The following is a 25,254-nucleotide window of genomic DNA, read 5'->3' as shown; positions in this document are numbered from 1 at the left end:
TGAAAGTCATGAGCATTATCTGCTAAAAAAGTGCTCCTACATGATAAGTAATGATATATAACAACCATACAAAGTATATGCCAAAGACTTGCGCCATAAACAAGCTCAGACCTTAAATTTTTTGATCAAACAAGACTTAGATCTTGCCAAGTCTAATTTCGCATAGCTTATTTTCACCCGTACTAGAGATCACACAATAGTGTTCAAGGATTAACTTTACGCCAACTGGACAAGAGGCTTGGCTTAAGGTATACACTGTAGGTACTCATAAATCTAAAGTAACACGAAATATGGACATCAATTGTAATATTTGAGAAATTATTGGGAAATTTATAGAAATATTAGATGTCTAAAATCATGCAAATAAGGAAAACTTAAGATAATGACTGTCACAAAAAATCTCTGAAGTACTTTAGAGGATTGAACTGGTACATAGAGCATCAAGATATAAATATATAAAACTTCCAGCTAATTGTTTTTAAGGCAACATATTGCTAATTGTTATAAAAACAGTTCAAACTAAATCAAGAATATAATGCTTTAGTTTGATGTTACTGCCAAGGAAACTGATGTTTCTAGCCTTGTCAATGCTGTTAATCATGTTGTGATTAACTTGGAAGATCAAGAATTAGATTCAGAATAAATTTCTAAGTAGTTGAGCAGAAGGGTGTCTTAGGAACTGTTGATGCCTCTGATAAAGGGAAGGGCCGAGCCCTTGAACTTCAGAACTTGCAGTGTGCAGGAAACAATGTTGCAGAGGAATCTGTGGTTCTTACTATATCAATAGCTGATCAAAGTATCCGAGGCAAGGAGAATTTATTTGTGGATAGTGCGGAAAACAGATGCAAATCAAATGTTGAGAATTTGATTCAACATAATCTTGTGACTATAGCCAATGAACCAACCACTTCCAATCTATATGGTCATGCTCTGTCTGTAGCGGCTTCTAGCCCTCTGATATCTAAGGAGGGGCTGAATTCTCATAATTTGGTTCCTATAGTTGAGGGTACAGCTCTAGACAAGGTTATGACTCTTGTTGCAATCTCTACGGATGCTGAACACATTGCTGATATTGAAAGAAACAAGGATAGGCCAGATTCTCAGAGAATTGATAATAACACAGCTTTTGAAAACTGTTCAGGAGTCCATTTGGTCTCCACATGCCCAGCTGAGAAAATTACTCTCACCATGGTCCCTAATTCTCAACCAAGCTCCAAAGATGCAAACAGAGCTATCACTGATGCAATGCAGAGAGTAAATATATTAAAAACTGTGTGGGGAGACTTTATTGATGAAGAGCCTGATATGAGTGATGATGAGCAAGAGCAGAACCTCGAAGGAGAATATCATGAGGGAAGTATATTCACTCCTTTTATGTCAAGAAGGCAGAAAAAATATAATCAGAAGAAACATGCTAATAAGCTCGGTGATAAAGGCGTTCAAAACTAGTGAGCATATACAAACACGTCCTAAAAAGGGTGTGATCAAAAGCAATCCCAAATATATGTGACTGTCTTGTTGAAAGTTCCATATCCCAAATATATTTTTAGGTTCAGGTACGATTTCAAATGAATTTAACTTCAAGACAAAAATTTAAACCAGACTAAAAAAGGGAGACAATGGATACCACCTACTCGTCATGATTAATTTTCAACATAAATTTCAATAATCAACAATTTCAAAAAACTTCAACTCGTTTCAAAGTTTTAACCCAAAAGTCATACACATTGAGGACTCCTACATGATAAGTAACTGTATATAACAACCATACGAAGTATCACAAGGCACCAACCATCGGCAATACGATTGAGTTGTACCAAAAGCCTGATAGAGCTAGAATTTCAACTAAATTTCCTGCATATATATCAGTCTAATTCTAAGCTCCTACCGCCCAAATGAAGCCTCAATAAGCTTTCTTTCCCTTGTTTAACTTCCATTGTTTAATTAAATGGGAAACACCTTCCTTCAAGGAAGCCTTCCTTCCTTCTCTAAAATTCCAGAGTTCTGGTATTGGGTACCTACCACTAGGGTTGTACTCATTTAACTCCTTCAGAGCTGTAGCTACTGCATCATGCACCTCATCCCCGAACTCATCCTTCAAACTTTTCAGCTTTTTATCTTCTCCGTCTAAAATTTCCTGTGTGATATATCTAACATATATTAGATCATGGTCCATACAGCTCATAGCAGGGAAACAAACATGCCAAATAAGTGCTAACACCAGCAAATTTCCAGTAAATAGATCACTACCCAATACCAATTACCATGCTTTCTAATTATTAAGAAATGGTGCATTATATGTTTTAGGGGATAAATATATCCAAAGGTGTGTCATAACATAACAGCTGAGAAAAAATATTAATTTTAAGGAACAAACATAATTCGTGAAGTCATTGTACCTTGGAGTTCCCTTCTTTGTCCGTTACAACTTTGAACGGATGCCAGCTTGGATCCTTAACATAGTCATCCCACTTTGAGCACCACTCGATTGCTTTCATTTGCACTTTCTCTGAAAATTCTCTCTTAGTTACTGCTTTCTCATTCATTTCATCAGAAAATTTTCTCTTAGCTGCTTCCACGAATGGCTTGATATCAAGTTCGCCCATCCTTTTCACAGAAATTATGACTCGAGCAGTGTTCTTTGGGCAGCCAATCCACTGTGTACAAGTAAATGTAATTACTTGGACAAAATAAACAATGAAATTATGGCAACAAAGCAACAGGAACAAACTACTTGAACTTATTTTGCTTCAAGTTTAGGTATCAGATACCTTATGATTGAACCAGTATGAAACAATATGACAAATTAACTGAAAATGTAAAAAGAAAATCTGCTCTTTTCATAAACCTGACCCGATTCTACCAATTTCACCTAAAATGTAAAATTTTATGAATTACAATCATCATCTTTGGACACAAACAACTGGATAGCAAATAGACAGTTTAGATAAGCAAGCAAGTTATTCACGTGATAAGATGATAAAGTGAAATTCCTTAAATATAGAAACTGAATTGAAAACACCGAAAATTTGGATTGGCCGTTGTAAATACATGTGAACAAGACACGTCTTCCAAGCAACTTAAATAAGATTTCAACTACATGATTTGAATGTTTGCAAACAGGACACTTTTCTTTTAGTAGTAGTATTATATAAACAGCTGTATGTCAATTAAAAAATATAAATGATCCTACATTTCTGCTTAAGTTTTACAAGGCAATTTATACAAATAAAACAATATATCCTGACTTTGTAAAAGATTAGTTACAGAAGACATTTTAAAGTTGATTTTCAGACCATTAGACATTAAAATTAACATTTATATGCTGAGGAAGATACATACAGCTATTAACTTTTTGCGGGCATCTTGCAATTCGTCATTAGTTTTGCGCTCCTGAACAACCAGAGTTTGTTGAAGATCTTCCACACCCTCTAATTCCTCTTCCTTTTCCTGCAGCTCCATTTTGATTTCCTCCAATTTTTTCTTCTCATCTATATCAGTCTCTCCAATGTGATTCATTACCTGGAAAGCTCCTTTCAGCCTTTCTATCTCCAATTCCAATGCCTGTTTAGCATCAAGTCCTCTCTCCAGGTCATGAATTTTCTTGTGAAGTTTCTCCTTTTCTTTCTGCAACATCCAACCAAGAGTTCTCAAAACATAATTATATACATGCAGCTGAACTAAAAACTGTAGGTAATAGGAAAATGAAAAGTGTGCCTTATGTTCTTCTGCCAAGTACATCATTTTTTCATCAGCCTTTTGTTGCTCTTCTAATGCCATCTCATTCTGTAAACAACAAGATGAAGAACAGATTTAATATGTCATAAGTTATTGAAAAATAAGAGGGATTGGTATACATAATTTGACACAGAAGACCAAATGGTCCATAGAGTAAGGAATGCTAACAACACTTTTTGTGATTGGTCCATTTTTAAAAGAAGCAAATTTAGTTCTCCTGTAAATTGATCACTTTCAAATAAATGTGTTAAAATTTTTAGAAATTGACCTATCACAAAAGTGTGTTCATGAGAAGGTTAAAAGGAGAGAATAATTCATTTAGCATTGCTATCATAAATTAAAAGACCCGAAATATATTACATGTTTCTTCTCAAAATATAGCTTGGCTTTCTCATTGTGATTATCTGCTTCACGCTTCTGCAGATCCTTCTCACGGGAAATAAGTTCGTTCCTCCGAGCTTCCAGTTCCAGCCTGGCTTTTTCATGATCCTTAGATACTTTCTCCTGGTACTCGCGTTCAACCTGCCGCATCTTGCTGATCTCTAATGAAACAATATAAAACAGACTAAGCTACCATGAAATATTAAAAAATCAAATCAACTACAAATCATTCCAAAATGTAACAGACTGTAAGCTACACCAAAATGATAGATATAGTAGTAAAAACCAGAATGTTTCTCCTCTAAATCAAAGAAACAGAACACCAATATCAATTAAAACAATTCAGTTTAACTATCAACATACCCTTATTGAAATGTTCAAGCATCTTTTCCTTTTGATCCATCGCTTTCCTTAGGGACACATTCACCTCATCATACTTGCTTGCTGTCTGTTCCAATTCCTCAGTCTTCAGCTTTAAGGTATTGGCCAAACCAGAGAGAAGCTTCCTCGCTTTCCTATTGTCCTCAGCTTCTTTCCCAGAAACAGTTTTCAAGTCCCCATTTCCCTGAAGGTGTTTGCCAACTATATCTTTGAAATTATAGTCATCACGACGTGCCATCCACCCAAAGAGTCTATCTCCCCGCTCCTGCTCCCGTAAAGCCAAGTAATCCCTCTTACCACAGTGCTCTGCTTGAAAGCTCCTCTCTAACTTCATAGCATTGTGGAAACCATCCCACTCTCTTCCAAACTGAACAACTGCAAAGGGTGTTTGTCCTCTAAAGTTCCAAAGGGCAGTTACTTTCAATGGGTGAAACCCGTTCATGATCAGCTCCTCCTTAATTTTTTTATGATTTTTCCCAACATACTTTCCACTTTTTGGGTCAATATGAGTAACAATATTTTTCAAAATCACCATCCATGGCCATACAAACAACTCATCATCATCATCATTCACATTACCCAAATGACCCTCAGCATCATTCATAATAAGTGACTTCTCATTAGCGATACTCAAATTAACCGACTTATCATTAACAATACTAACACAAGGGGTCTTATCATTATCAATAGTAACAGCAATTAACTTATCACCATAGCTTTCAATATACATTTCCAGAGCTGAATGCTTAGCAACATCTTTAACTGCCTCACCTGAGTCACCCACAATTCTGGATGCATGTCTCAATAGCTCACTCAAAGAGTAGTAATCCTTGTTGTAGCAAAACGGACAGCGATACGTGGAATCAGAGATTTTGAGCGTTTCCTTGTAGTAATCATCCTTCAGGTCTTCATAATATCTACGCTTGTAGTACTCCAAATCAGACTCACGAGCTTGTTCTGATTTTCGGTACATCTGAAAATGAAAATGATAAAATCAATTCAAAATAAGTTGCTAAACAAATAGCTGCTACATACATACAGTGACTAAAATAGAAACTAGATGATACTATTATCATGAATGAGTTTATGAATTAAAGTTATAACATAATGATTATCCTTATGCTTTTTATTCAGTTGCTCAAAGTTATACTAAAATGGAATAAAGAGATTATGAAGCAAATCAGAATATAAATAATCAGTAGAAATTATAAACAAGTATGAGAAACTAACAAAAACTGTAAAAAGAGAATCAGTTGTTTTCATAGATTAAGCCTTTTTGAACAAAAATGTGAAAAATTATGAATGAATTGAAATCATAGAAAGAGTAAGAAAAAATAAGGTGAACTGAAAGTAAAAAGAAGATGATTATTATTAAGGTGAATGTTGTTATACTAGTGATTGTGAAGCAGAGTAGAAATGATTAAGCTGAAGTGGAAAAAAGTGATTATGGTTTTACCTCGTGAGTGTGAGAGAGGAAACCCTAAGAAATGTGTAGAAGAGAGTGTGAAATGAGAATGAAAGTTTTTTCTTGTGTGATTGGTTTGATACTACTTATAGAGAGAGAGAGAGTCGAAATAAGAAAACGGCATCGTTTGGAATGAGAAAAAAGAATGAGAGAGTTTGTTGAAATAGTTTTTTTGTCATTTAGTGTAGTGTAGTAGTACGAATCATGGTGGTGGTGTAATTGCTCTGCGTTTTGTGTGCGCGCGCAGCATCAGCAAAGCAAAGCAGAGAAACGTGATGACCAAGCACTGTTTCTTCGTTTCAAATTCTGTACTATACACTATCTAAACTAACTAACTATTCTACGCTGTTGTTATGGTACTGTGCGTGCAATTCTTCAATCAAAATAGGACATGTGGAAATTATTAATACATTCAAATTAATCATCTCTTTTTATTCTCATTCGACAACTGTATCATTCAACAGAATCACAATGGAATGGAAATGTATCCTTTTTGGATAATTTCTGTGGTACATCTCAAATTTAATAAATCATGTTGTTTTTTTTTTTTTTGTATACCTTTTAATTAAATTTAGGGGCTAACAACAATCAAATAAACCAAAATGTAAAAATTATAACAAGTAAAATGTAGAGGGAGATATATTCTTCAACATTGAATGCGTTTTTGTTTACAAGGCATCATCATCATTTTGGTTTCTATTGATCAGTTTCTAGTAGCTCATGCCATGATTTAGTTCACCTTCAAATTGTTCACGTAATCAATCTCTATCAACCTAATTAAAACCTGAAATTTTACTTTAACTATTAAATTAATTAAGTTGTTCAAATTTGTTTTAAATAAAAGTGTTTATTTTATTTCGTTAAATTTAAAGTCTCAGTTCTCTTAAGTATAGAATATAAAATTTGCATCGTATATATTTCGTCTACGAGTGTGCTTACATATTCATGTTTGTTATAATATTTAAATATTTTGAGTTTTTAAATGATTCAACAACTCTTCCGACATCATCTGTAATGTTCGGGTGAAATACTCGTACACGAGTTTATATCGTGATGATGTCACAAGGTTACATATAATATTATACAATCACATAAAATTTCACACATATTGTTCATATAGAGTCAAGTAATTGAATATGTTTGAACTTAAGCATCAAAATTTCTTTTAAAAAAATTGAATATGTTGAAAAACACAAGAAATGAGAGGTTAAACTGCGTTGACAGTTTTAAAAATCTTTTTCCCATAGGCATATATTTAGTTAAAGTATAGTCTTCTTTAAAATTCATATTCACAAACAACATAGTTTTTTTTTTTTTATCAAATCATTTAACTTCATTTGAAACACTTTAGATAAAAGGTAAACTTAAATAAATAAAAAACCTATAGCAATTAAAGTGAAGAGAGAAATGGTTGAGTAATGACACAATATGTTTATACTGATTAACCAAACGATAGCTAGCCCAATCCACCCCTAACACGATGATTTGTCTTCTTCACGAGAAGGACTTAATACAGTATGTTTAACGATTACCATGATTGTGGTATCTCTTATCCCATGAACTATACTCATATATCAACCTTAAAGATCTTACTCGGCCAAGTCCTTTACTACTCAATCTGATTTGACTTAACTAGTCCACATTTTGACATTACAAGGGATGAGTTTGTATCAAAGTGATACAAAATCAAAGCTTAAGATCGCACTCTCTTCTATAGGATATTATAATACAATCATATATCAAGTCTAGTGCTTCGTGACAACTTGGTTGATTTATAATATGATGATCTAATGACACTCTTTTCACTGGATTTACAATTAATCTCGAGATTAATGTTTATGCCTTTTTCAAATTTTGATTTGAATAAACTTGCCTCTTTCTTGCAACCACCAAACTTAAAAACTAAGAAAACAAGACACAGTTGAGAAACTCCCGACAAAATTAATATTTATAAAAAATTAGACAAAATGTAAATTTTTATAATAAATTGATTTTTAAGACACAACGATTTTGAAAATTTTCATTCATGGGATGAGCTACATGGTAAAGTATGAAATGTGATTTAAACTAGCAGCACTAAGCTTCCAAAATAATAAGAGAATAAGGGAAGGTATTTCTTTGTTGTTTGATGGTTGTGTGGAGACAAATCTCTTTTTTGAGAGGAAAAATTGAAGTGGCTGTAACCAACATATCGCAGTGTTAAAAGGCTCCATCAAATAATAAGATATTATTCAAAGGTTCTTGCTAATGAGTGCTTTAAGGGCACTCTTAAAACAGAGGTGACCCCGAGCATGGTGGGAGGGCCGGCCGTCCAGGGTATAATTTTTTAAGAACAAATCTACTAAACTTGAAACAAACAACCCTTACCATTTTAAACTCTTAAATAATGTCACTAGGACACTCATCATCAGCATTTCCCTTATCTAAATGGCATAGTCAATGAAACTAAAATTCTATCATTTTGCTGGGACAAATAGAAATGTTATTTCTTGTACTTCTATTCCTGATGAAGTTAAATAGATGTTTAAGAATATGATAGATGAAAAGGGAAAGCTATAGAGGAAAATAATGAAGAAGGGGCTGCACAAATAGAGAAAGCTAAAGGAACCAAGTTAGCAAAGCAGAAGACAATGAATGAGGTGTTGAAATTGAGATGCAGTGATTCAAGATATATGCCAATACATCTATGGCAATGCTTTAGCATTCAATTTAGCAAGAAGTCCTTTGTTTATTCAAATTCTTAAATATGATGGTGAATATGGTAAGGGTCTAAAATCTCCTAGCTATCATGAATTTAAAGTATCTTCTTTACAAAAAGCAGTTAATGATGTCAAATCAAGCCTAGAAAAATATAAGGTTCAATGGGGAAAAAGGGGTTGTACTCTGATGTGTGATGGTTGGACTGATGCCAAAGGTAGGTCACTCACTAATTTTTGCTAAATAATCCAAGTGGGACTGTTTTTCTAAAATTAGTTGATACTAGTGATGTGATTAAGGATGCTAAACAAATGTTTGAATTATTGGATTCTGTGGTAAAAGAAATTGGAGATGATAATGTGGTTCAAGTTGTGACTGATGTTAGCGGCTAATCTTGTATCTTAATAGAGGGTGTGATTCATGAGAGTGAAATTGAAGAGATAGTTGGAGATGGAGATGAAGTGGGAGAGAATGAGATACTTGGAAGTTGAGGATGAACTAAGTGATGTTGATCTTGGAGAGGATGAACCAGAAAGTAGTTCGGATTTATGAGTTATGACTTATGTCTTTATTTAAGATTGAAAACATTTGTTTTTTAGGCTATGACTTGAGTTTTGAAGTATTTTAGAATTTGGAGTTATGCTTGATTTTTATTGAATTAAGGATGCTTTATCTTGCGATACACGATTCAAAAAAGTGGTCAAACGATACGCAATATGTATCCCGTTTTGACTAAGAAACACACATAAGCATGCATGCAGAGAGCAAAAGACAACCACATGTACAATAGCCGAAACAAAATACACATAGAAGAACAAAAACGGCAAGGCAAACTGAAACTACAGGAGTCTAAGTGGAAGAGACAAAGACAGTATAAAAAGGTATGAGAAGGAGATGTCAACTTAGAAACTTATACCAATTTAAAAGAAAGGATTCCAATAATTAACTTTTCATTACTTCTCAACAGGTTTCATTACATAAGATTACAACTTCAAGAACTAGAACTAGCATAAGTTGACTTAAAGTCTTCTTAATGCTTCTCTGAAGAGTCCAGTAAGTAAATCAACCCCGTTGTAGACTTCGTTCACACGAAAGTTGAGTTCAACTACTGAATTTTTTTTAAGTAGTTCAATACGAATATACGAATTTCTCCTATAAGTGATGAAGGTCTGGTGAGGGAACAGTTTCCTTCTCAAAGAGAATGGTAGTCGCCACACTAATGTCTAAAGATCTTTCTTGAAGCTAATTGTTAAAAATACAGTTCAAACTAATGATTTCTTATTGTTTGGAAATAATATAATGATGGATAATATAATGATTTATTTCTGGGCCAAGTACGATTTCAAATGAATTTAACTTAAATGTTTCAAGACAAAAATTTAAACCAAACTACAAAGAGAGACAATTGATACCACATGCCTTTGATAATTTTTCAACGTATGTGTAACCAATAGACAATTTCAAATTTCCACTCGTTTCTAAGTTTGAACCCAAAAGTACTCCTACATGATATTAGTAATTATTCAGAACAACAATTCGAAGTATTAACACCAACCATTGGCATTGTGATTGGATTGTACCAAAGTCAGTTACAGCTAGAATTAAAATTAAAATTCCTGCATTTAAGTCTAATTCTATGTTCTTACCACCCAAATGAAGCCTCAATAAGTTTTCTTTCCCTTATTTGATTTCCATTGCCTAATTAAATGGGAAACACCCTCCTTCAACGAGGCTTTCCTTCCTTCCCTAAAATTCCAGAGTTCCGGTACTGGGTACCTACCACTAGGGTTGTACTCGTTTAACTCCTTCAGAGCTGTAGCTACTGCATCATGCACCTCATCCCCGAACTCATCCTTCAAACTTTTTAGCTTTTCATCTTCTCCGTCTAAAATTTCCTGCGTGATATATGTAACATATATTAGATCACGGTCCATGCAGTTCATATCAGGGAAACAAACATGCCAAATAAGTGCTAGCAGCGACAAGTTTCAGGCAAATAGATCACTACACAATACCAATAGCATCCCATGCTTTGTAATTATTATGAAATATGTTTACGAGTGTCTTAATAGAACTGTTGAAAAAAAATATTAACTTTAACAATATTAATTCTGGAGTTATTGTACCATGGATTTCCCGTCTTTATCAGTCACAACTTTGAACGGATGCCAGCTGGGATCTTTAAGACAGTCATCCCACTTTGAGCACCACTCGATTGCTTTCAATTGCCATTTTTCGCGAAGTTGTGCTTTAGTTGCTTTTTTCTCATTCACTTCATCAGAAAACTTTCTCTTGGCTGCTTCCAAAAATGGCTTAATCTCAAGTTCACCCATCCTTTTCACAGAAATTATGGCTCGAGGAGCCTTCTTTGGGCATCCAATCCACTGCGAACAAGGAAAAGAATTACTGGAACAAACCAAACAATGAAATCATGGCCGCAAGGCAACAGCAACAAACTACCTGAACTTATTTTGCTTGAAGTTTGGGTATCAAATACACTATGATTGAACCAGTATGAAGCAATATGACAAATTAATTAATAATGCAAAAAGAAAATCTTTTGTTGTCATAGACCTGACTCTACCAAATTTTCAACTAAAATGTGAAACATTATGAATTAAAATCATCACTTTTGGACACAAACAACTGGATAGCAAACAGACAGTTGAAAACATAATGAATTAAAACCATCACCTTTGGACACAGACAACGGGATAGCAAACAGACAGTTGAAACAAGCAACCACATGATTCACATAATAGGATGATAGGTTGAAAAATTGTAATTCCTTGGATATAGAAACTAAGGTTAAAACACCGTATATTTTGAATTGGCCGTTGTAAATTCACGTGAACAAAAACAAAACACCGTCTTCCAAGCAAGATAAATAAGATTTCAACAACATGATTTGAATGTTTGCAAAACAGGACACATTTCTATTAGTATTATATAAACAGATGTATGTCAATTAAAAAATATAAATTAACTTACATTTCTGCTTAAGTTTTACAAGGTACACACATTTAACAACCTATCCTGACTTTGTAAAAGATTAGTTATGGAAGACATTTTAAAGTTCATTTTCAGACCATTAGATGAGTTGATAGCCAAAAGACATTAATATTAACATCAGAACATTGACATTTGTATGCTGAGAAAGATACATACACTTATCAATTTTTTGCGGGCATCTTGCAACTCGTCATTAGTTTTTCGCTCTTGAACAACCAGTGTCTGTTGAAGATCTTCCACGCCTTCCAACTCCTCTTCTTTTTCCTGCAGCTCCATTTTGATTTCCTCCAGTTTTTTCTTCTCTTCTAGATCAGTCTCTCCAATGTGATTCATTACCTGGAAAGCTCCTTTCAGCCGTTCTATCTCCAATTCCAATGCTTGTTTTGCATCAAGTCCTCTCTCCAGGTCATGAATTTTCTTGTGAAGTTTCTCCTTTTCTTTCTGCAACATTCAACCGAAAAAGTTCTCAAAACTGAAGTATATACATGTTACTGAATTAAAAACTGTAGATAAAAGGAAAATGAAATACATGCCTTATGTTCTTCAGCCAAAGACATCATTTTTTCATCAGCCTTTTGTTGCTCTTCTATTGCCATCTCATTCTGTAAACAACAAGATGAAGAACAGATTTAATCCGTCATAAGTTATTAAAAAATAAGATGGATTGGTTTACGTAATTTGACACAAAAGACCAAATGGTCCATAGAGTAAGGAATGCTAACAACACTTTTTGTGATTGGTCCATTTTTAAAGAAGCAAATTTAGTTCTCTGTAAATTGATCACTTTCAAAGAAATGTGTTAAATTTTTAAGAAATAGACCTATCAGAAAAAGTGTGTTCAAGAGAGGGTTAAAAGGAGAGAATTATTCATTTAGCATTGCTACCATAAATTCACAGAGCCAAAATACATTACATTTTTCTTCTCAAGATATAGCTTGTTTCTCTCATTGAGATTATCTGCTTGACGCTTCTGCAGATCCTTTTCACGGGACTTGAGTTCATTCCTCCGAGCTTCCAGTTCCCGCCTAGCTATTTCATGATCCTTCGATACTTTCTCCTGATACTCGCGTTCAACCTGCCGCATCTTGCTGATTTCTAATGGAACAATGTGAAACAGACTCAGCTACCATGAAATATCAAAAATTAAAAAATCACATCGACTACAACAACTCATTCCAAAATGCAACAGAATGATAAGCTATACCGAGAAGATAGATATATTAATAAAAACCAGAATGTTTCGGCTCTAAATCCATGAAACAGAATACCAATATTAATTAGAACAGTTCACTTTAACTATCAACATACCCTCGTTAAAAGCTTCAAGCATCTTCTCTTTTTGATCCATCACTTTCCTTAGGAATGCATTAGCCTCATCATATTTGCTTGCTGTCTGTTCCAATTCATCAGTCTTCTGCTTTAAGGTATTGGCCAAACCAAAGACAAGCGTCTTCGCTTTCCTTGTGTCCTCAGCTTCTTTTCCAGAAACTGTTTTCAAATCCACATTTTCCTTCAGGTGTTTGCCAACTATATCCTTTAAATTATAGTCATCATGACGTGCCATCCAGCCAAATAGTCTATCTCCTCGCTCCTGCTCCCTTAAACCTAAGTAATCCCTCTTACCACAGTGCTCTGCCTGAAAGCTCCTCTCTAACTTCATAGCATTGTCGAAACCATCCCACTCTTTTCCAAATTCAACAATGGCAAAGGGTGTTTGTCCTCTAGGGTTCCACAGCGTTGTAACTCTAATCGGCTGAAACCCTTTCATGTTCAGCTCCTCCTTAATTTTCTTATGATTCTTCCCAACATACTTTCCGCTTTTCGGGTCAAAATTAGTAACATTGTTAGCCAATATGACCATCCATGGCCAGACAAACAACTCATCATCAACGATGTTCTTGTTAGCTAACTGACCCTTATCGACATTCATAATACGTGACTTCTCATTAGCGATACTCAAATTAACAGTCTTATCACTAGCATTACTAACACCAGGTACCTTATCACTAGCAATTCTATCACCAGATAACCTAATTCTATCAACTTTAACATCTAGATACCTTTCAATATACATTTTCAAAGCAGAGTGTTTAGCAATTTCTTTATCCGTCTCACGCGAGTCACCCAAAATTCTGGAAGCATGTCTCAATAACTCGCTCAAAGAGTAGTAATCCTTGTTGTAGCAAAACGGACAGCGATACCTGGAATCAGAGATTTTGAGCTTGTCCTTGTAGTAATCATCCTTCAAGTCTTCGTAATATCTACTCTCGTAGTATTCATAATCCGAATCATGAGTATGTTTTGATCTTTTGGACATCTGAAAATGAGAATCATACAATCAACTCCAAAGAAAGAGCTACACAAACAAAGAGATACAAACAGTAACTGAAAATAAACCATGGAAAATACAGTAAAAACTCTATGATTATTAAGCTTGAAGTTATACTAAGAAATAAGCGATTATGAAACAGATAAAAGAGCATAAATACACAATAAACAGTAGAGTAGAAATTATTAAACAAAGAGCTACATTCAGTGATTAAATCGAGGCAATGAAAAAGTATAGAAAAAACTAGATGATTCGATTATTAAGCTCAGCGTGAACATTTTGATTGAATAGAAGTTATGGTAAAAAGGGGAAAAAGCGATTATGAAGAAATAAGAATACAAAAGCGATTAACCAGTAGAAATTATGGTGTTACCTTGTGCGGGAAGATTACTCAATGAAACGAAGATGAAGAGATTTGAACGCGGAATCAACGGCGAATACCAGAGGAGAAAAAACGAGAGAATGTGTGAGAAGATGAAGAATACGAAACCCTAAGGAAATTTTCTGGAAATGGAAATGAAAATGAAAATGAATGTGTGAAAAGAAAATTTTCTGGTTTTGGTAATAAATAAAAACTCTGACACTAGAAAATGATGAAACGGTGTCGTTTGCGTGATGAATTAGAAAAGAGAGAGATAATAGGGTTTTTGAATTTGGTGAAGGATTTGTTTTTTTTTTTGAAGAATTGGTGAAGGATTTGTTGTTGAGTTTTCAGGTAAACGAGAAATTCTGCGCAACGCAGAGAAAATAAACGTGACCTGGGTGGGTACTTCTTCACTAAGGATACACAAATATTCATTCATATTCTATATGCAGTTCTTATCGTATTTGTACATACTATTCACTAATTATCATATGACACGTGGAAATTCAACATTGAAACTAATTATCTCTCTTCATTTCTCTTATTCTAATTGGACAACTGTAAAAGTTGAAAAGTGTTAATTAAGAATCCAATATATCCTCTTTTATCTAAAGTTTTCTTTTTCCTTATTTTGGGAAAAATCCTAGAGATAGATTTTTGTGTGTAAAGCACGCAATATGTAATTTAAATCTATTTTTTACTATATAGATTCTTCTTTTTATTGATAAAATGTTCACTATATATAGCTTAGATTAATTACGTTACAAAAAAAAAAAAAAAACTTAGATTAGTTAATTAATTGACAATTGGATCATATTATTCATATGTTGCTTTCGTATTTGAGGTGGTATAGGAGATAGAATTATTTTGGGGGTGACAATGGGTCAATGGATATGATCTGAAAAAGGTACTATGGCGTATGTCCCATGACTGACCTTTATATCAAGATTTTTTTTTTTAATAATGGTCTTTATATCAAGATATAATACTCTGATTATTACAAATTGATACAATGCAACTATAATTCATTTTTAATCCAAAAAAAAAAGTACAATTCAATTTTACATTGACTTAAGAATTAAACAATTGCTCTTTAGCCACCTAATAAAAGTTAAACTATAGTTAATTATCATTCGATACTTAAGAATTTTACAATTGCTCTTTAGACAACAGCAAAATTGAACCTAAAATAATTTCATTATTATAACACTTTAATAGAATGGATAATTTATATATTTTGTATCAATATCATAGTAACAAAAAAAATAATAAATCACCTTAGTTTTTTGAGAGGGTAATTAAACATTAATTTTTTGAGAAGGATCATTCACAATTATAACACTTTAGTATGCAATTTCAATGTAAAGTTATTTTACATATTCCCTCATTTCCAAAATGCAAGCAAAAAAAATTCACTTTCTTTGTTCTAAAATGTAAGCAAAAAAGACAAACTTTTATTCTAGTTAATCTTGTTTTTTAAAAAAATCATATTTTCTAAGAAAAACTTTTGATTATTCTCATGACATTAAATACAAATTACATTCAATTTTCTCTCTCTTCCATTTTCTCCATAACCAATAGTCAATGAAAATTATTTTTACATCTTCCCATTAAACTTATTCCAAAGAAAACACAAAAAACTATACTCCAAATTCTTATGTTTTAGTTTTCTTAATAAGTGTGATTTGGGTTTTTTTTTTACAAATTGAGACAAAGGAGCCAACAATGTTTTAAAATATATTGTTATAATTTAATAAAATAAACAAAATTGTTAATTCAATATTAAGTTTAAGATGGTCATAGTATAAAACATGATTATCTTCAAAGAGTTACAAATCATAAATATTGCATATCCCTCAAAGTAGTATGCAAACAAAAATGTACAAAATATTACACATTATGCTCACAAAAAGCTTAGCAAAATATCATCATTAATAGCTTAAAAATTTGCTTCATATCTCCACATGTAAATAAAAAAAAAGAATCAAGTCATTATAATAAATATTTAGATGAATAAACATTTGTGTGGGTACGAATATTACTGAAAGAACCATTATGGTAAGCCCTTGTGTTTTTGGGGCAGATTGAGAAATTATCATAAAGAATAAGTAAACAAATATTTATACCAGATAACAAAAAAAATATATACATAAAAGATAAAACCTTGTAATCCCCCGTGCTCTTGAGGAATAGAAAACTTTAGATTCAATTATAGCAACCATTCATTCAATGACATTAACAAAATTGATACATGTATGATATCTGTTGTTCGTGTTTAATACTCTAGTCCTTTTGTAATATAATTGAACAAAAATATATTAAACCTACTTTTGAAAGGTTGTGCTTTTGTAGGAAAAAAAATCAGAGAGTAGAAAAATATAGGCTTAATTGCATGTTTGGTCCCTTATGTTTGTTTTAGTTTTCAAGTTGGTCCCTTACGTTTTGAAAGTTTCAAGTTAGTCCCATACGTTTATTTTAGTTTTCAAGTTGGTCCCTTACGTTTTGAAAGTTTCAAGTTAGTCCCATACGTTTATTTTAGTTTTCAAGTTGGTCCCTTACGTTTTGAAAGTTTCAAGTTAGTCCCTATGTTTATTTTAGTTTTCAAGTTGGTCTCTTATGTTTATTTTAGTTTTCAAGTTGGTCCCTTATGTTTATTTTAGTTTTCAAGTTGGTCCCTTATGTTTTGGACCGACTTGAAAACTAAAATAAACATAAGGGACCAACTTGAAAACTAAAATAAACATAAGGGACCAACTTGAAACTTTCAAAACGTAAGGGACCAACTTGAAAACTTTTAAAACGTAAGGGACCAACTTGAAACTTTCAAAACGTAAGGGACCAACTTGAAAACTAAAATAAACATAAGGGACCAAACATGCAATTAAGCCAAAAATATATTAAACTTACTTGATGCTCATTTTCTTTTTGTTGGAAACAATACTATGGAGAGTTCTTTGAAAGAAATCCAACAGTCACGTGAACTTCCATAGTCAATATGCTTTGTAAATTGTAAGGTATGAACGGAAGAATATCAAATGGCTTGCGAGTTACCAAAGCATGCAAAGTAGTACCATTTTTGCCTCATTAATTGTAGTCACTTCTTCTACACGACTACATCGGTATTTTTAATCAATCACACTCATTCATATAGATTAAAAGAAATAATTTTCATAAAATACCTAAAATTGGATCCCACATGACACTCAGGAATTGAGCTAGTAATAATAATTTAAAGAACAATATTGATTTACAAAAATTATAAGTCATCCATCAAATATATACCAATAAAAAAATGCAACCTTGTCTTGTGCTGAGTGTAACTAAAAATTAAAACCATGACAATGGATCGGAAAAACAAAAATTCCTTCAAGTTGCACATCATCAGTTCGAGCTAATTGCACAGCTCCATTACCACCAACTTTTGCACACTACAGGAAAACATTTATAGTTTAGCTTGCAATTTATTTGTCATAGGTTCGATAACGTATATATTTTTTTGCCCCAAATCAGCTATTGAAAAATGCAGGTGATAATGAATTCAAAAACACCGAAACCATGTCATTCATATATTCTAGATCGAGCAGCCCGACCACCCGAATAGACTTGATAGCTGCACATAAACATAAATACTACTTATGAACTAAAAGATAATATGAATGAGAAGGAGATAAAAACTAGAAAAGAATATTTCACATGAGCATTACATTTCATACTGCATTGGAGGCTCATAAACTAATGTGAAATAATAAACAATCAACACCAAAACTTAATTGGTATAGTTATATGGGAAGCAAAATAAATGATTAGTTTTGCACATATAAAAAGCCAAGAGGTTATAACTAAATAAAGACAACTATGATAAGGAAAAGACCTCAATATTACAAACTTTGACGTGCTGCCTTGACATCTAGTAAAATAAGTCAACAAACATGTGTCCAGTGAGTAAAATGAAATATGGTCATGAATGCACCAATCAGTGAACCCTCCATGAAGTACTTTTTTTGACATTCTTTAAAATATTTTCATTTATAGAATGTAGAAGTTAAATCATCTCAATCATTGACAAATTGAAAGAGTTGACAACATGACATTCTTGTTCAATGTTTCCAGTTGATATAACCATATTATACTGCATAACTCAAGCAACATTTTAAAAGAAAACAATATTGCAAGATTGAAAAAACAAAGCTAAAAAACTTATTCCAAAGAAAATTATTCTCATGAATTAGATGCAAATTACATTCAATTTTCTCTCTCTTCCATTTTCTCCATAACCAATAGTCAATGAAAATTATTTTTACATCTTCCCATGAAACTTATTCCAAAGAAAACACAAAAAACTATACTCTAAATTCTTATGTTTTAGTTTTCTTAATAAGTGTGATTTGAGTTTTTTTGTTTAGAAATTGAGACAGAGGAAGTATGTATCAAATGATATGTTGACACATCAATTAATGAATATCAACCCATGTTTTTAAATAGGTTTTAATACACGTGTAAGATAATTTTATACTCACAATGCATATTAATTAATTAAACTCTCTTCAAAATATATTGAACCCTTATGTAACATATGAAACCTATCAATTCCGTCTTAAGCCATGTTCATCTTTGTAAATTGAAACCTTTTTGATAGAAAATTCGTTTATGTGTCTTAAGCCATGTAAAATTTTGTTATACCGGGTTGAGTCAATTTGGGAGCAGAAGTATTGTTTTCTAGACAGCTACTATTACAATGTAGTTTACAGTAAAATAACTTCTCTATTTTTGTTTTTGACATTGTAGGTTCTATTATATCTGAAATGCTTATTTCGACTCTAGATTCTTGTTTTGATACATTTATGCCTCAAGTGTTTGAAAGAACTGTCATGTGTATGAAAAGTTACTAGTATACATAAAGTTATAAGGACAACAATGAACATTGGCCATTGCTGCAAAACAATTTTATCATGTTTTTCACCTCAATTAGTATGTCTAATTGTCTATCTAATTGCCTGTTTCTATTAACTATTGTTCAAAAAAATAACTATTGAGTTTAAAGATCTTTCCATGCCATATTTGTCTTAGAAATTAGTTAATTTGTTCTTTAACTAATTTCTAAGACAAATATGGCGAATATGTCCAAACCATGATACTTTGTGCTTTAGAACTTCAGATATTGAGAATGAATGACTTTCTGTTTTAGAGGCTTAGAAATTAGTTAATTTGTTCTTTAACTAATTTCTAAGACAAATATGGCGAATATGTCCAAACCATGATACTTTGTGCTTTAGAACTTCAGATATTGAGAATGAATGACTTTCTGTTTTAGAGGTTTAGATATTGAGAATGTGTTTGCGTTTGCAATAATCAATTAATTATGATGTCTTTGTAATGTCTTTGTAAATATTGCAAGATTCAAGCGCGTGCAAGTTTAGTGGCAAGAGCTCAACGTTGTAGAATTATCTTTTTTTTTTGTTTTGGTGGTGGTCAGAATTCGAACCCCGGACCTTGCATATATTATGCATTGTCCATACCAACTGAGCTAAGCTCATTAGGACGTAGAATTATCTAGATAGGGGTGTTCAAATCCAAACCGATCCAAAATAAAACCGCAAACCGATCCAAAAAAACCGAAAACCGCAAAAAACCGAATATATTTGGATGCGTTTGGATGTTGTTTTGTAAAAACCGCTAAGATCGGATCGGATTTCGGATAACTTTTTCAAAACCGAACCAAACCGAACCGAACCGCAAAAATAAATATTAATACTTATTTATTCTTTTATTAGTATTATAGATTGCATTATTATGTTGTTTGTTAAATTTTAATCTTATACATTGCACTAATTTAATCTATATTATTATGACTTCATATGTTTCAAAAATAATCGATAATTTTCATACTATAATTTTATTTTTTTAATATATTTTGCATCAAACCTATTATTTTACCGTGTTTGTGTAATATTAATATTAATAAAAAAATTATATTCTTCAAAAAAGAGTAAATAAAAAAATATATTTTGCATTTTGGACATCCAAAAACCGATCCAAATTAAACCGCATATATTTGGATCGGTTCGGTTCGGATTTTTTTAGAATACTCATCCAAACCGAACCGAACCGCATGTGATTTTTATTTTGGATCGGTTGACATTTTGCCTCAAAACCGATCCAAACCGCACCGCGAACACCCCTATATCTAGACATGATGTATATAATGCATTCTCTCCAATAATAGTTCGGATCATGATTAAACTATTTGATCCACACGTTTTTCCTCTGAAACTGATAAATATTCTTTTTGTATCCTGTTACTCTGCCATTATTTTTAAGTTAATGCTGATAAAGAATTGTTTTTCTTTATGGCAGAGATACCTGCTTTCTTGATATTTATTTTTCTTGAGGTTGAGATAATTGAATTGCTTTCATGTTTAAGAACTTTGGTCACATTGTCGTTTGGCACACCTGGAACCTTAGATGAACACATTTCAACTGTTCAATTCTTGGATGCTGCTAATGTAGACTGGGCAATCGTAGTTACCACTCCGCAACAAGTTTCTCTCATTGATGTGAAAAAATAAGTGAATTTTTGCGAGAAAGTTGGAGTGAAAATTCTTAGGGTGCGTTTGGATTGAGGGTTTAGGAGGGGAAGGGAGGGGGTCGTTTTTAAATTACGGACTATATAACATTTTATGTGTCCGTAATTTAAAAATGAAAAGTAAACCCTCCCCTCTCTTCCCCTCCTAAACCCTCCATCCAATATGAGCGGCCTGTCTAAGCCCTTCACAGATCTCAAGTTTATGAAGGTTATAGTGAGATGAAAGATGTTACAGAGTGGATAGCGGAATACATGAAAGAAAAAGAGCCTGAAATGCTGAATTTAATTGCTTGCAGTGAAGTGTTTGATAGTCGAAAGCTACAAAATTGTATGCATTCATATTTACTGTCAAATAAATTACACAGAAGAACAAAAACTGTACAAGAGTCTAGGTGGAAGAGACGAAGACAGAAGATAAAAAGGCATGAGAAGGAGATTTCAACTTAGAAAACTGATACCAATCTAAAAGAAAGGATTTCAGAAATGAACTTTTCATTACTTCTCAACAGGTTTCATTACATGAGAAGAGATTACTTAAGATTACAACTTCAAGAACTAGAACTACCATAAGTTGACTTAGTCTTCTTAATGCTTCTGTGAAGAGTCCAGTAAGTAAATCAACTGCTGATTTTTTTTATCTTAAGTAGTTCACTACCAATTTCTTCTATAATGTGACGAAGGTCTAGTGAGGGAACAATTCTTTTCTCAAAGAGAATGGAAGTCATACGCATTATATGCTAGTAATTATATATAACAATAGTATCACCACCAGCCATTGGCAATATGATTGAGTTGTACCAAAGTCTGTTGGAGCTAGAATTTAAATTAAATTTCCTTCATATATATAGATAAGCCTGATTCTATGTTCTTACCGCCCAAATGAAGCCTCAATAAACTTTCTATCCCTTTCTTGCTTTCCATTTATTAATTAAATGCAAAACACCTTCCTTCAACAAAGCCTTCCTTCCTTCCTGAAAATTCCAGAGTTCCGGTATTGGATACCTACCACTAGGATTGTACTCATTTAACTCCTTCAGAGCCGTAGCTACTGCATCATGCGCCTCTTCCCCGACCTCATCCTTCAAACTTTTCAGCTTTTCATCTTCTCCGTCTAAAATTTCCTGCGTGATATATGTAACATATATTAGATCACGGTCCATGCAGTTCATATCAGGGAAACAAAGATGCCAAGTAAGTGCTAGCAGTGGCAAGTTTCAGGCAAATAGATCACTACACAATACCAATAGCATCCCATGCTTTGTAATTATTATGAAATATGTTTACGAGTGTCTTAATAGAACTGTTGAAAAAAGATATTAACTTTAACAATATTAATTCTGGAGTCATTGTACCATGGATTTCCCGTCTTTATCAGTCACAACTTTGAACGGATGCCAGCTGGGATCTTTAAGACAGTCATCCCACTTTGAGCGCCGCTCGATTGCTTTCAATTGCCATTTTTCGCGAAGTTGTGCCTTAGTTGCTTTTTTCTCATTCACTTCATCAGAAAACTTTCTCTTGGCTGCTTCCAAAAATGGCTTAATCTCAAGTTCGCCCATCCTTTTCACAGAAATTATGGCTCGAGGAGCCTTCTTTGGGCATCCAATCCACTGCGAACAAGGAAAAGAATTACTGAACAACCCAAACAATGAAATCAAGGCCGCAAGGCAACAGCAACAAACTACATGAGATAGATACATACACTGATTAATTTTTTGCGGGCATCTTGCAACTCATCATTAGTTTTGCGCTCTTGAACAATCAGTGTTTGTTGAAGATCTTCCACGACCTCCAATTCCTCTTCCTTTTCCTGCAGCTCCATTCTGATTGCTTCCAATTTTTTCTTATCATCTAGATCAGTCTCTCCAATGTGATTCATTACCTGGAAAGCTCCTCTTATCCGTTCAATTTCCAACTCCAATGCTTGTTTTGCATCAAGTCCTCTCTCCAGGTCATGAATTTTTTTGTGAAGTTTCTCCTTTTCTTTCTGCAACATACAACCAAAATAGTCCTCAAAACTTGAGTGGACACATGTAACTGAATTAAAAACTCTAGATAAAAGGAAAACAAAATGTGTGCCTTATGCTCTTCAGCCAAATGCATCATTTTTTCATCGGCTCGTTGTTGCTCTGCTATTGCCATCATTCTGTAAACAACAGGATGAAGAACAGAAAGAACAGATTTAATCCTTCCAAAGTTATTAAAATAAGAGGGATTGGTGTGCGTAATTTGACACAAAAGCCTGAATGGTCTATAGATTAGGGAATGCTAACAATGTTAAATGGACTTGGATCTCATCTCAAAAGTTAGCTAAAAGAATGAGGGTGTCCAAGCAGATTTATACACACAACATCCCGAGAACCTGAGCAATGTGGGACTCCTAAGAAACTCCAAACAACACTTTTTGTGATTGGTCCACTTTTAAAGAAGCCGATTTAGTTCTGTAAATTGATGACTTTCAAAAATGTGTTACGATTTTAAGAAATAGACCTATCAGAAAAAGTGTTAAAAAGAGATAATTACTCATTTAGCATTGCTACCATAAATCCAAAGAGCTAAAAGAAATTACATGGCTCGTCTGAAAATATTGCTTATTTCTCTCGATGTAATTATCTTCTTGACCCTTCTGCAGATCCTTTTCACGTGACATAAGTTGCTTCCTCCGAGCTTCTAGTTGAAGCATGGCTTTTTCATAATTCTTCGACATGCTCTCCAGATAATCGCGTTCAACCTGTTGCATCTTGCTGATTTCTAAGGGAACAATGTGAAACAGACTTAGCTACCATGAAATATAAAAAAGTAAGAAATCACATAAACTACAAAAAAAAACATTAAAAAATGCAACAAAATGTAATCTACACCGAAAGAATATATGTAATAATAAAAACCAGAATGTTTCGCCTCTAAATCAATGAAAAGGAATACCAATATCAATTATATATATAACAATTCACTTTAAGTATCAACATACCCTTAATAAACTGTTCAAGCATCTCCTCTTTTTGATCCATCACTTTCTTTAGAAACACATTAGCCTCGTTATATTTGCTTATTGTATGTTCCAATTCCATGGTCTTCAGCTTTAAGGTATGAGCAAAACTAAAGAAATCAAAAATAAATATCATAAAATCAACTCAAAAGAAATTGCTACACGAATAGCTAGCTACATACAAGGACTAAAATGAAGCCATGAAAGATGATGTGATTATTATGAATGTACTAAGCTCAATCGAAGTTATGATAGAACTGATTAAGAAGCGTGAAGCAGAGGTTTACCTTGTGCTAGAAGATTGGCTTTCACAGCGAAGTTGATGGGGTTTTGACACAGTTCAATTCCAGAGGTGAGAATGGATTGAATGTGGAAGATGAAGAGAAGAAGAAACGCTTTCAAAACAAAGCCTGTCCTTTATTCTTCCTTTTCAATGCGAATGTAATACAAAAATTATCTGCAGTTGTTGTAGTAATGTATGTGCAATTCACTAATTAGAATAAGACACGTATACAAATATGTATTTTAATTAGTGAATAAGAAGGTATCTTTCTATATTCCCCCATTAATAAAACCATGGAAATATGTATTTGACTGACTTTTTTTAGAATGTATTTGTATGATTGTTGCAAATTTATTAAATTTTATTTTTGTGCATAAAATTTGGGTCATGCTAACTAGCTAAGGGGTTAAGATCCTCTCCATTTGCGATTTGTTCCATTTGTTGCAATTTTGAGAGGGATAGACAAAAAAAAATTAGAGAAATGATATTTTGACTACCACTTTTTGACAACTTTTGGATAACTTTCTCTCTCATACTCACATGATGTTGTTATCCCTCTTTTCCTTTTTCTCTCTCCATTGTTTTTGACCAATAAGAAGTGAGAAAAACAAGGTTGTCAACAAAGTTGTCATCAAATGGATGTCAAAATATCATTACTCAAAAAATTAATGATGGTGGGATCCATTTAGTGATAGGACCCATCACTTACTTTTTTGTGTCTATCTCTCTCCAAATTGCAACAAATGGAACAAATTACAAATGGAGAGGATCATTACCCCTAGTTAAGGAAGTTAAAAGATAAAGTTTTAAATTCAAAATAATATTTTTTTATACTTTTGAGACATTGATCGACAATTTTTAATGTAATACTAGCATATTTGGCTTCTTTAATCAGTGTCTCAGGGCGTTAGTTAGCATTTCCTTAAAAATTGGGAAAGAAAAACATTCTAAAATAATATGGTTTTAGTGGGTATAATTCAGTTGGTTTGGACAATGCATTATTATATGTAGCGGCCAAAGGTATTTGAATAA

At 33.0% G+C, this 25,254-nt stretch overlaps 3 protein-coding genes across 3 annotated transcripts; all 3 read right to left on the bottom strand.

The window, feature by feature from the left end:
- Positions 1–1,647: 1,647 nt before the first annotated feature.
- LOC146950957 (factor of DNA methylation 4-like) lies at positions 1,648–6,260 on the bottom strand. The gene is made up of 7 exons (XM_085746913.1): positions 5,957–6,260; positions 4,483–5,473; positions 4,099–4,280; positions 3,718–3,786; positions 3,343–3,627; positions 2,400–2,657; positions 1,648–2,137 (listed from the first exon to the last, which is right to left on the bottom strand). The coding sequence occupies exons 2-7, from the start codon at positions 5,471–5,473 to the stop codon at positions 1,904–1,906; spliced, it is 2,019 nt and encodes a 672-aa protein (XP_085603039.1). The 5' UTR covers positions 5,957–6,260; the 3' UTR covers positions 1,648–1,903.
- A 3,807-nt stretch (positions 6,261–10,067) lies between these two features.
- LOC146950956 (factor of DNA methylation 4-like) lies at positions 10,068–14,782 on the bottom strand. The gene is made up of 7 exons (XM_085746912.1): positions 14,377–14,782; positions 12,983–13,991; positions 12,588–12,769; positions 12,208–12,276; positions 11,831–12,115; positions 10,789–11,046; positions 10,068–10,557 (listed from the first exon to the last, which is right to left on the bottom strand). The coding sequence occupies exons 2-7, from the start codon at positions 13,989–13,991 to the stop codon at positions 10,324–10,326; spliced, it is 2,037 nt and encodes a 678-aa protein (XP_085603038.1). The 5' UTR covers positions 14,377–14,782; the 3' UTR covers positions 10,068–10,323.
- A 6,925-nt stretch (positions 14,783–21,707) lies between these two features.
- On the bottom strand, positions 21,708–24,404 carry LOC146950955 (factor of DNA methylation 4-like). Its single transcript, XM_085748692.1, has 7 exons — positions 24,227–24,404; positions 23,922–24,049; positions 23,491–23,701; positions 23,030–23,138; positions 22,653–22,937; positions 22,303–22,560; positions 21,708–22,071 (listed from the first exon to the last, which is right to left on the bottom strand). The coding sequence occupies exons 2-7, from the start codon at positions 24,019–24,021 to the stop codon at positions 21,850–21,852; spliced, it is 1,185 nt and encodes a 394-aa protein (XP_085604818.1). The 5' UTR covers positions 24,022–24,049; positions 24,227–24,404; the 3' UTR covers positions 21,708–21,849.
- Positions 24,405–25,254: the final 850 nt, after the last annotated feature.

This window comes from Medicago sativa, chromosome 2, assembly GCF_051527215.1.
Source record: "Medicago sativa cultivar Bolivia chromosome 2, Bolivia_mono, whole genome shotgun sequence".
In the NCBI taxonomy this organism is placed as follows: domain Eukaryota; kingdom Viridiplantae; phylum Streptophyta; class Magnoliopsida; order Fabales; family Fabaceae; genus Medicago; species Medicago sativa.
Note: the sequence above shows the minus strand (reverse complement) of the source record. Positions and strands in the feature narration are given on the sequence as shown.

Bases quoted from the DNA above. Each gene is read 5' to 3' on its own strand.
- LOC146950957 (XM_085746913.1), bottom strand. From the start codon at position 5,473: ATGTACCGAAAATCAGAACAAGCTCGTGAGTCTGATTTGGAGTACTAC. The intron at 4,281-4,482 runs GTATGTTGATAG...TTGTTTCATTAG, and splicing joins GCTTGAACATTTCAATAAGG to AGATCAGCAAGATGCGGCAG. The intron at 2,138-2,399 runs GTACAATGACTT...TATATCACACAG, and splicing joins ACAAAGAAGGGAACTCCAAG to GAAATTTTAGACGGAGAAGA.
- LOC146950956 (XM_085746912.1), bottom strand. From the start codon at position 13,991: ATGTCCAAAAGATCAAAACATACTCATGATTCGGATTATGAATACTAC. The intron at 12,277-12,587 runs GTAATGTATTTT...TGTTGTTTACAG, and splicing joins TATATCTTGAGAAGAAAAAT to AATGAGATGGCAATAGAAGA. The intron at 12,116-12,207 runs GCATGTATTTCA...TGAATGTTGCAG, and splicing joins CTTTGGCTGAAGAACATAAG to AAAGAAAAGGAGAAACTTCA.
- LOC146950955 (XM_085748692.1), bottom strand. From the start codon at position 24,021: ATGGAATTGGAACATACAATAAGCAAATATAACGAGGCTAATGTGTTT. The intron at 22,938-23,029 runs GCACACATTTTG...TGTATGTTGCAG, and splicing joins ATTTGGCTGAAGAGCATAAG to AAAGAAAAGGAGAAACTTCA. The intron at 22,072-22,302 runs GTACAATGACTC...TATATCACGCAG, and splicing joins ATAAAGACGGGAAATCCATG to GAAATTTTAGACGGAGAAGA.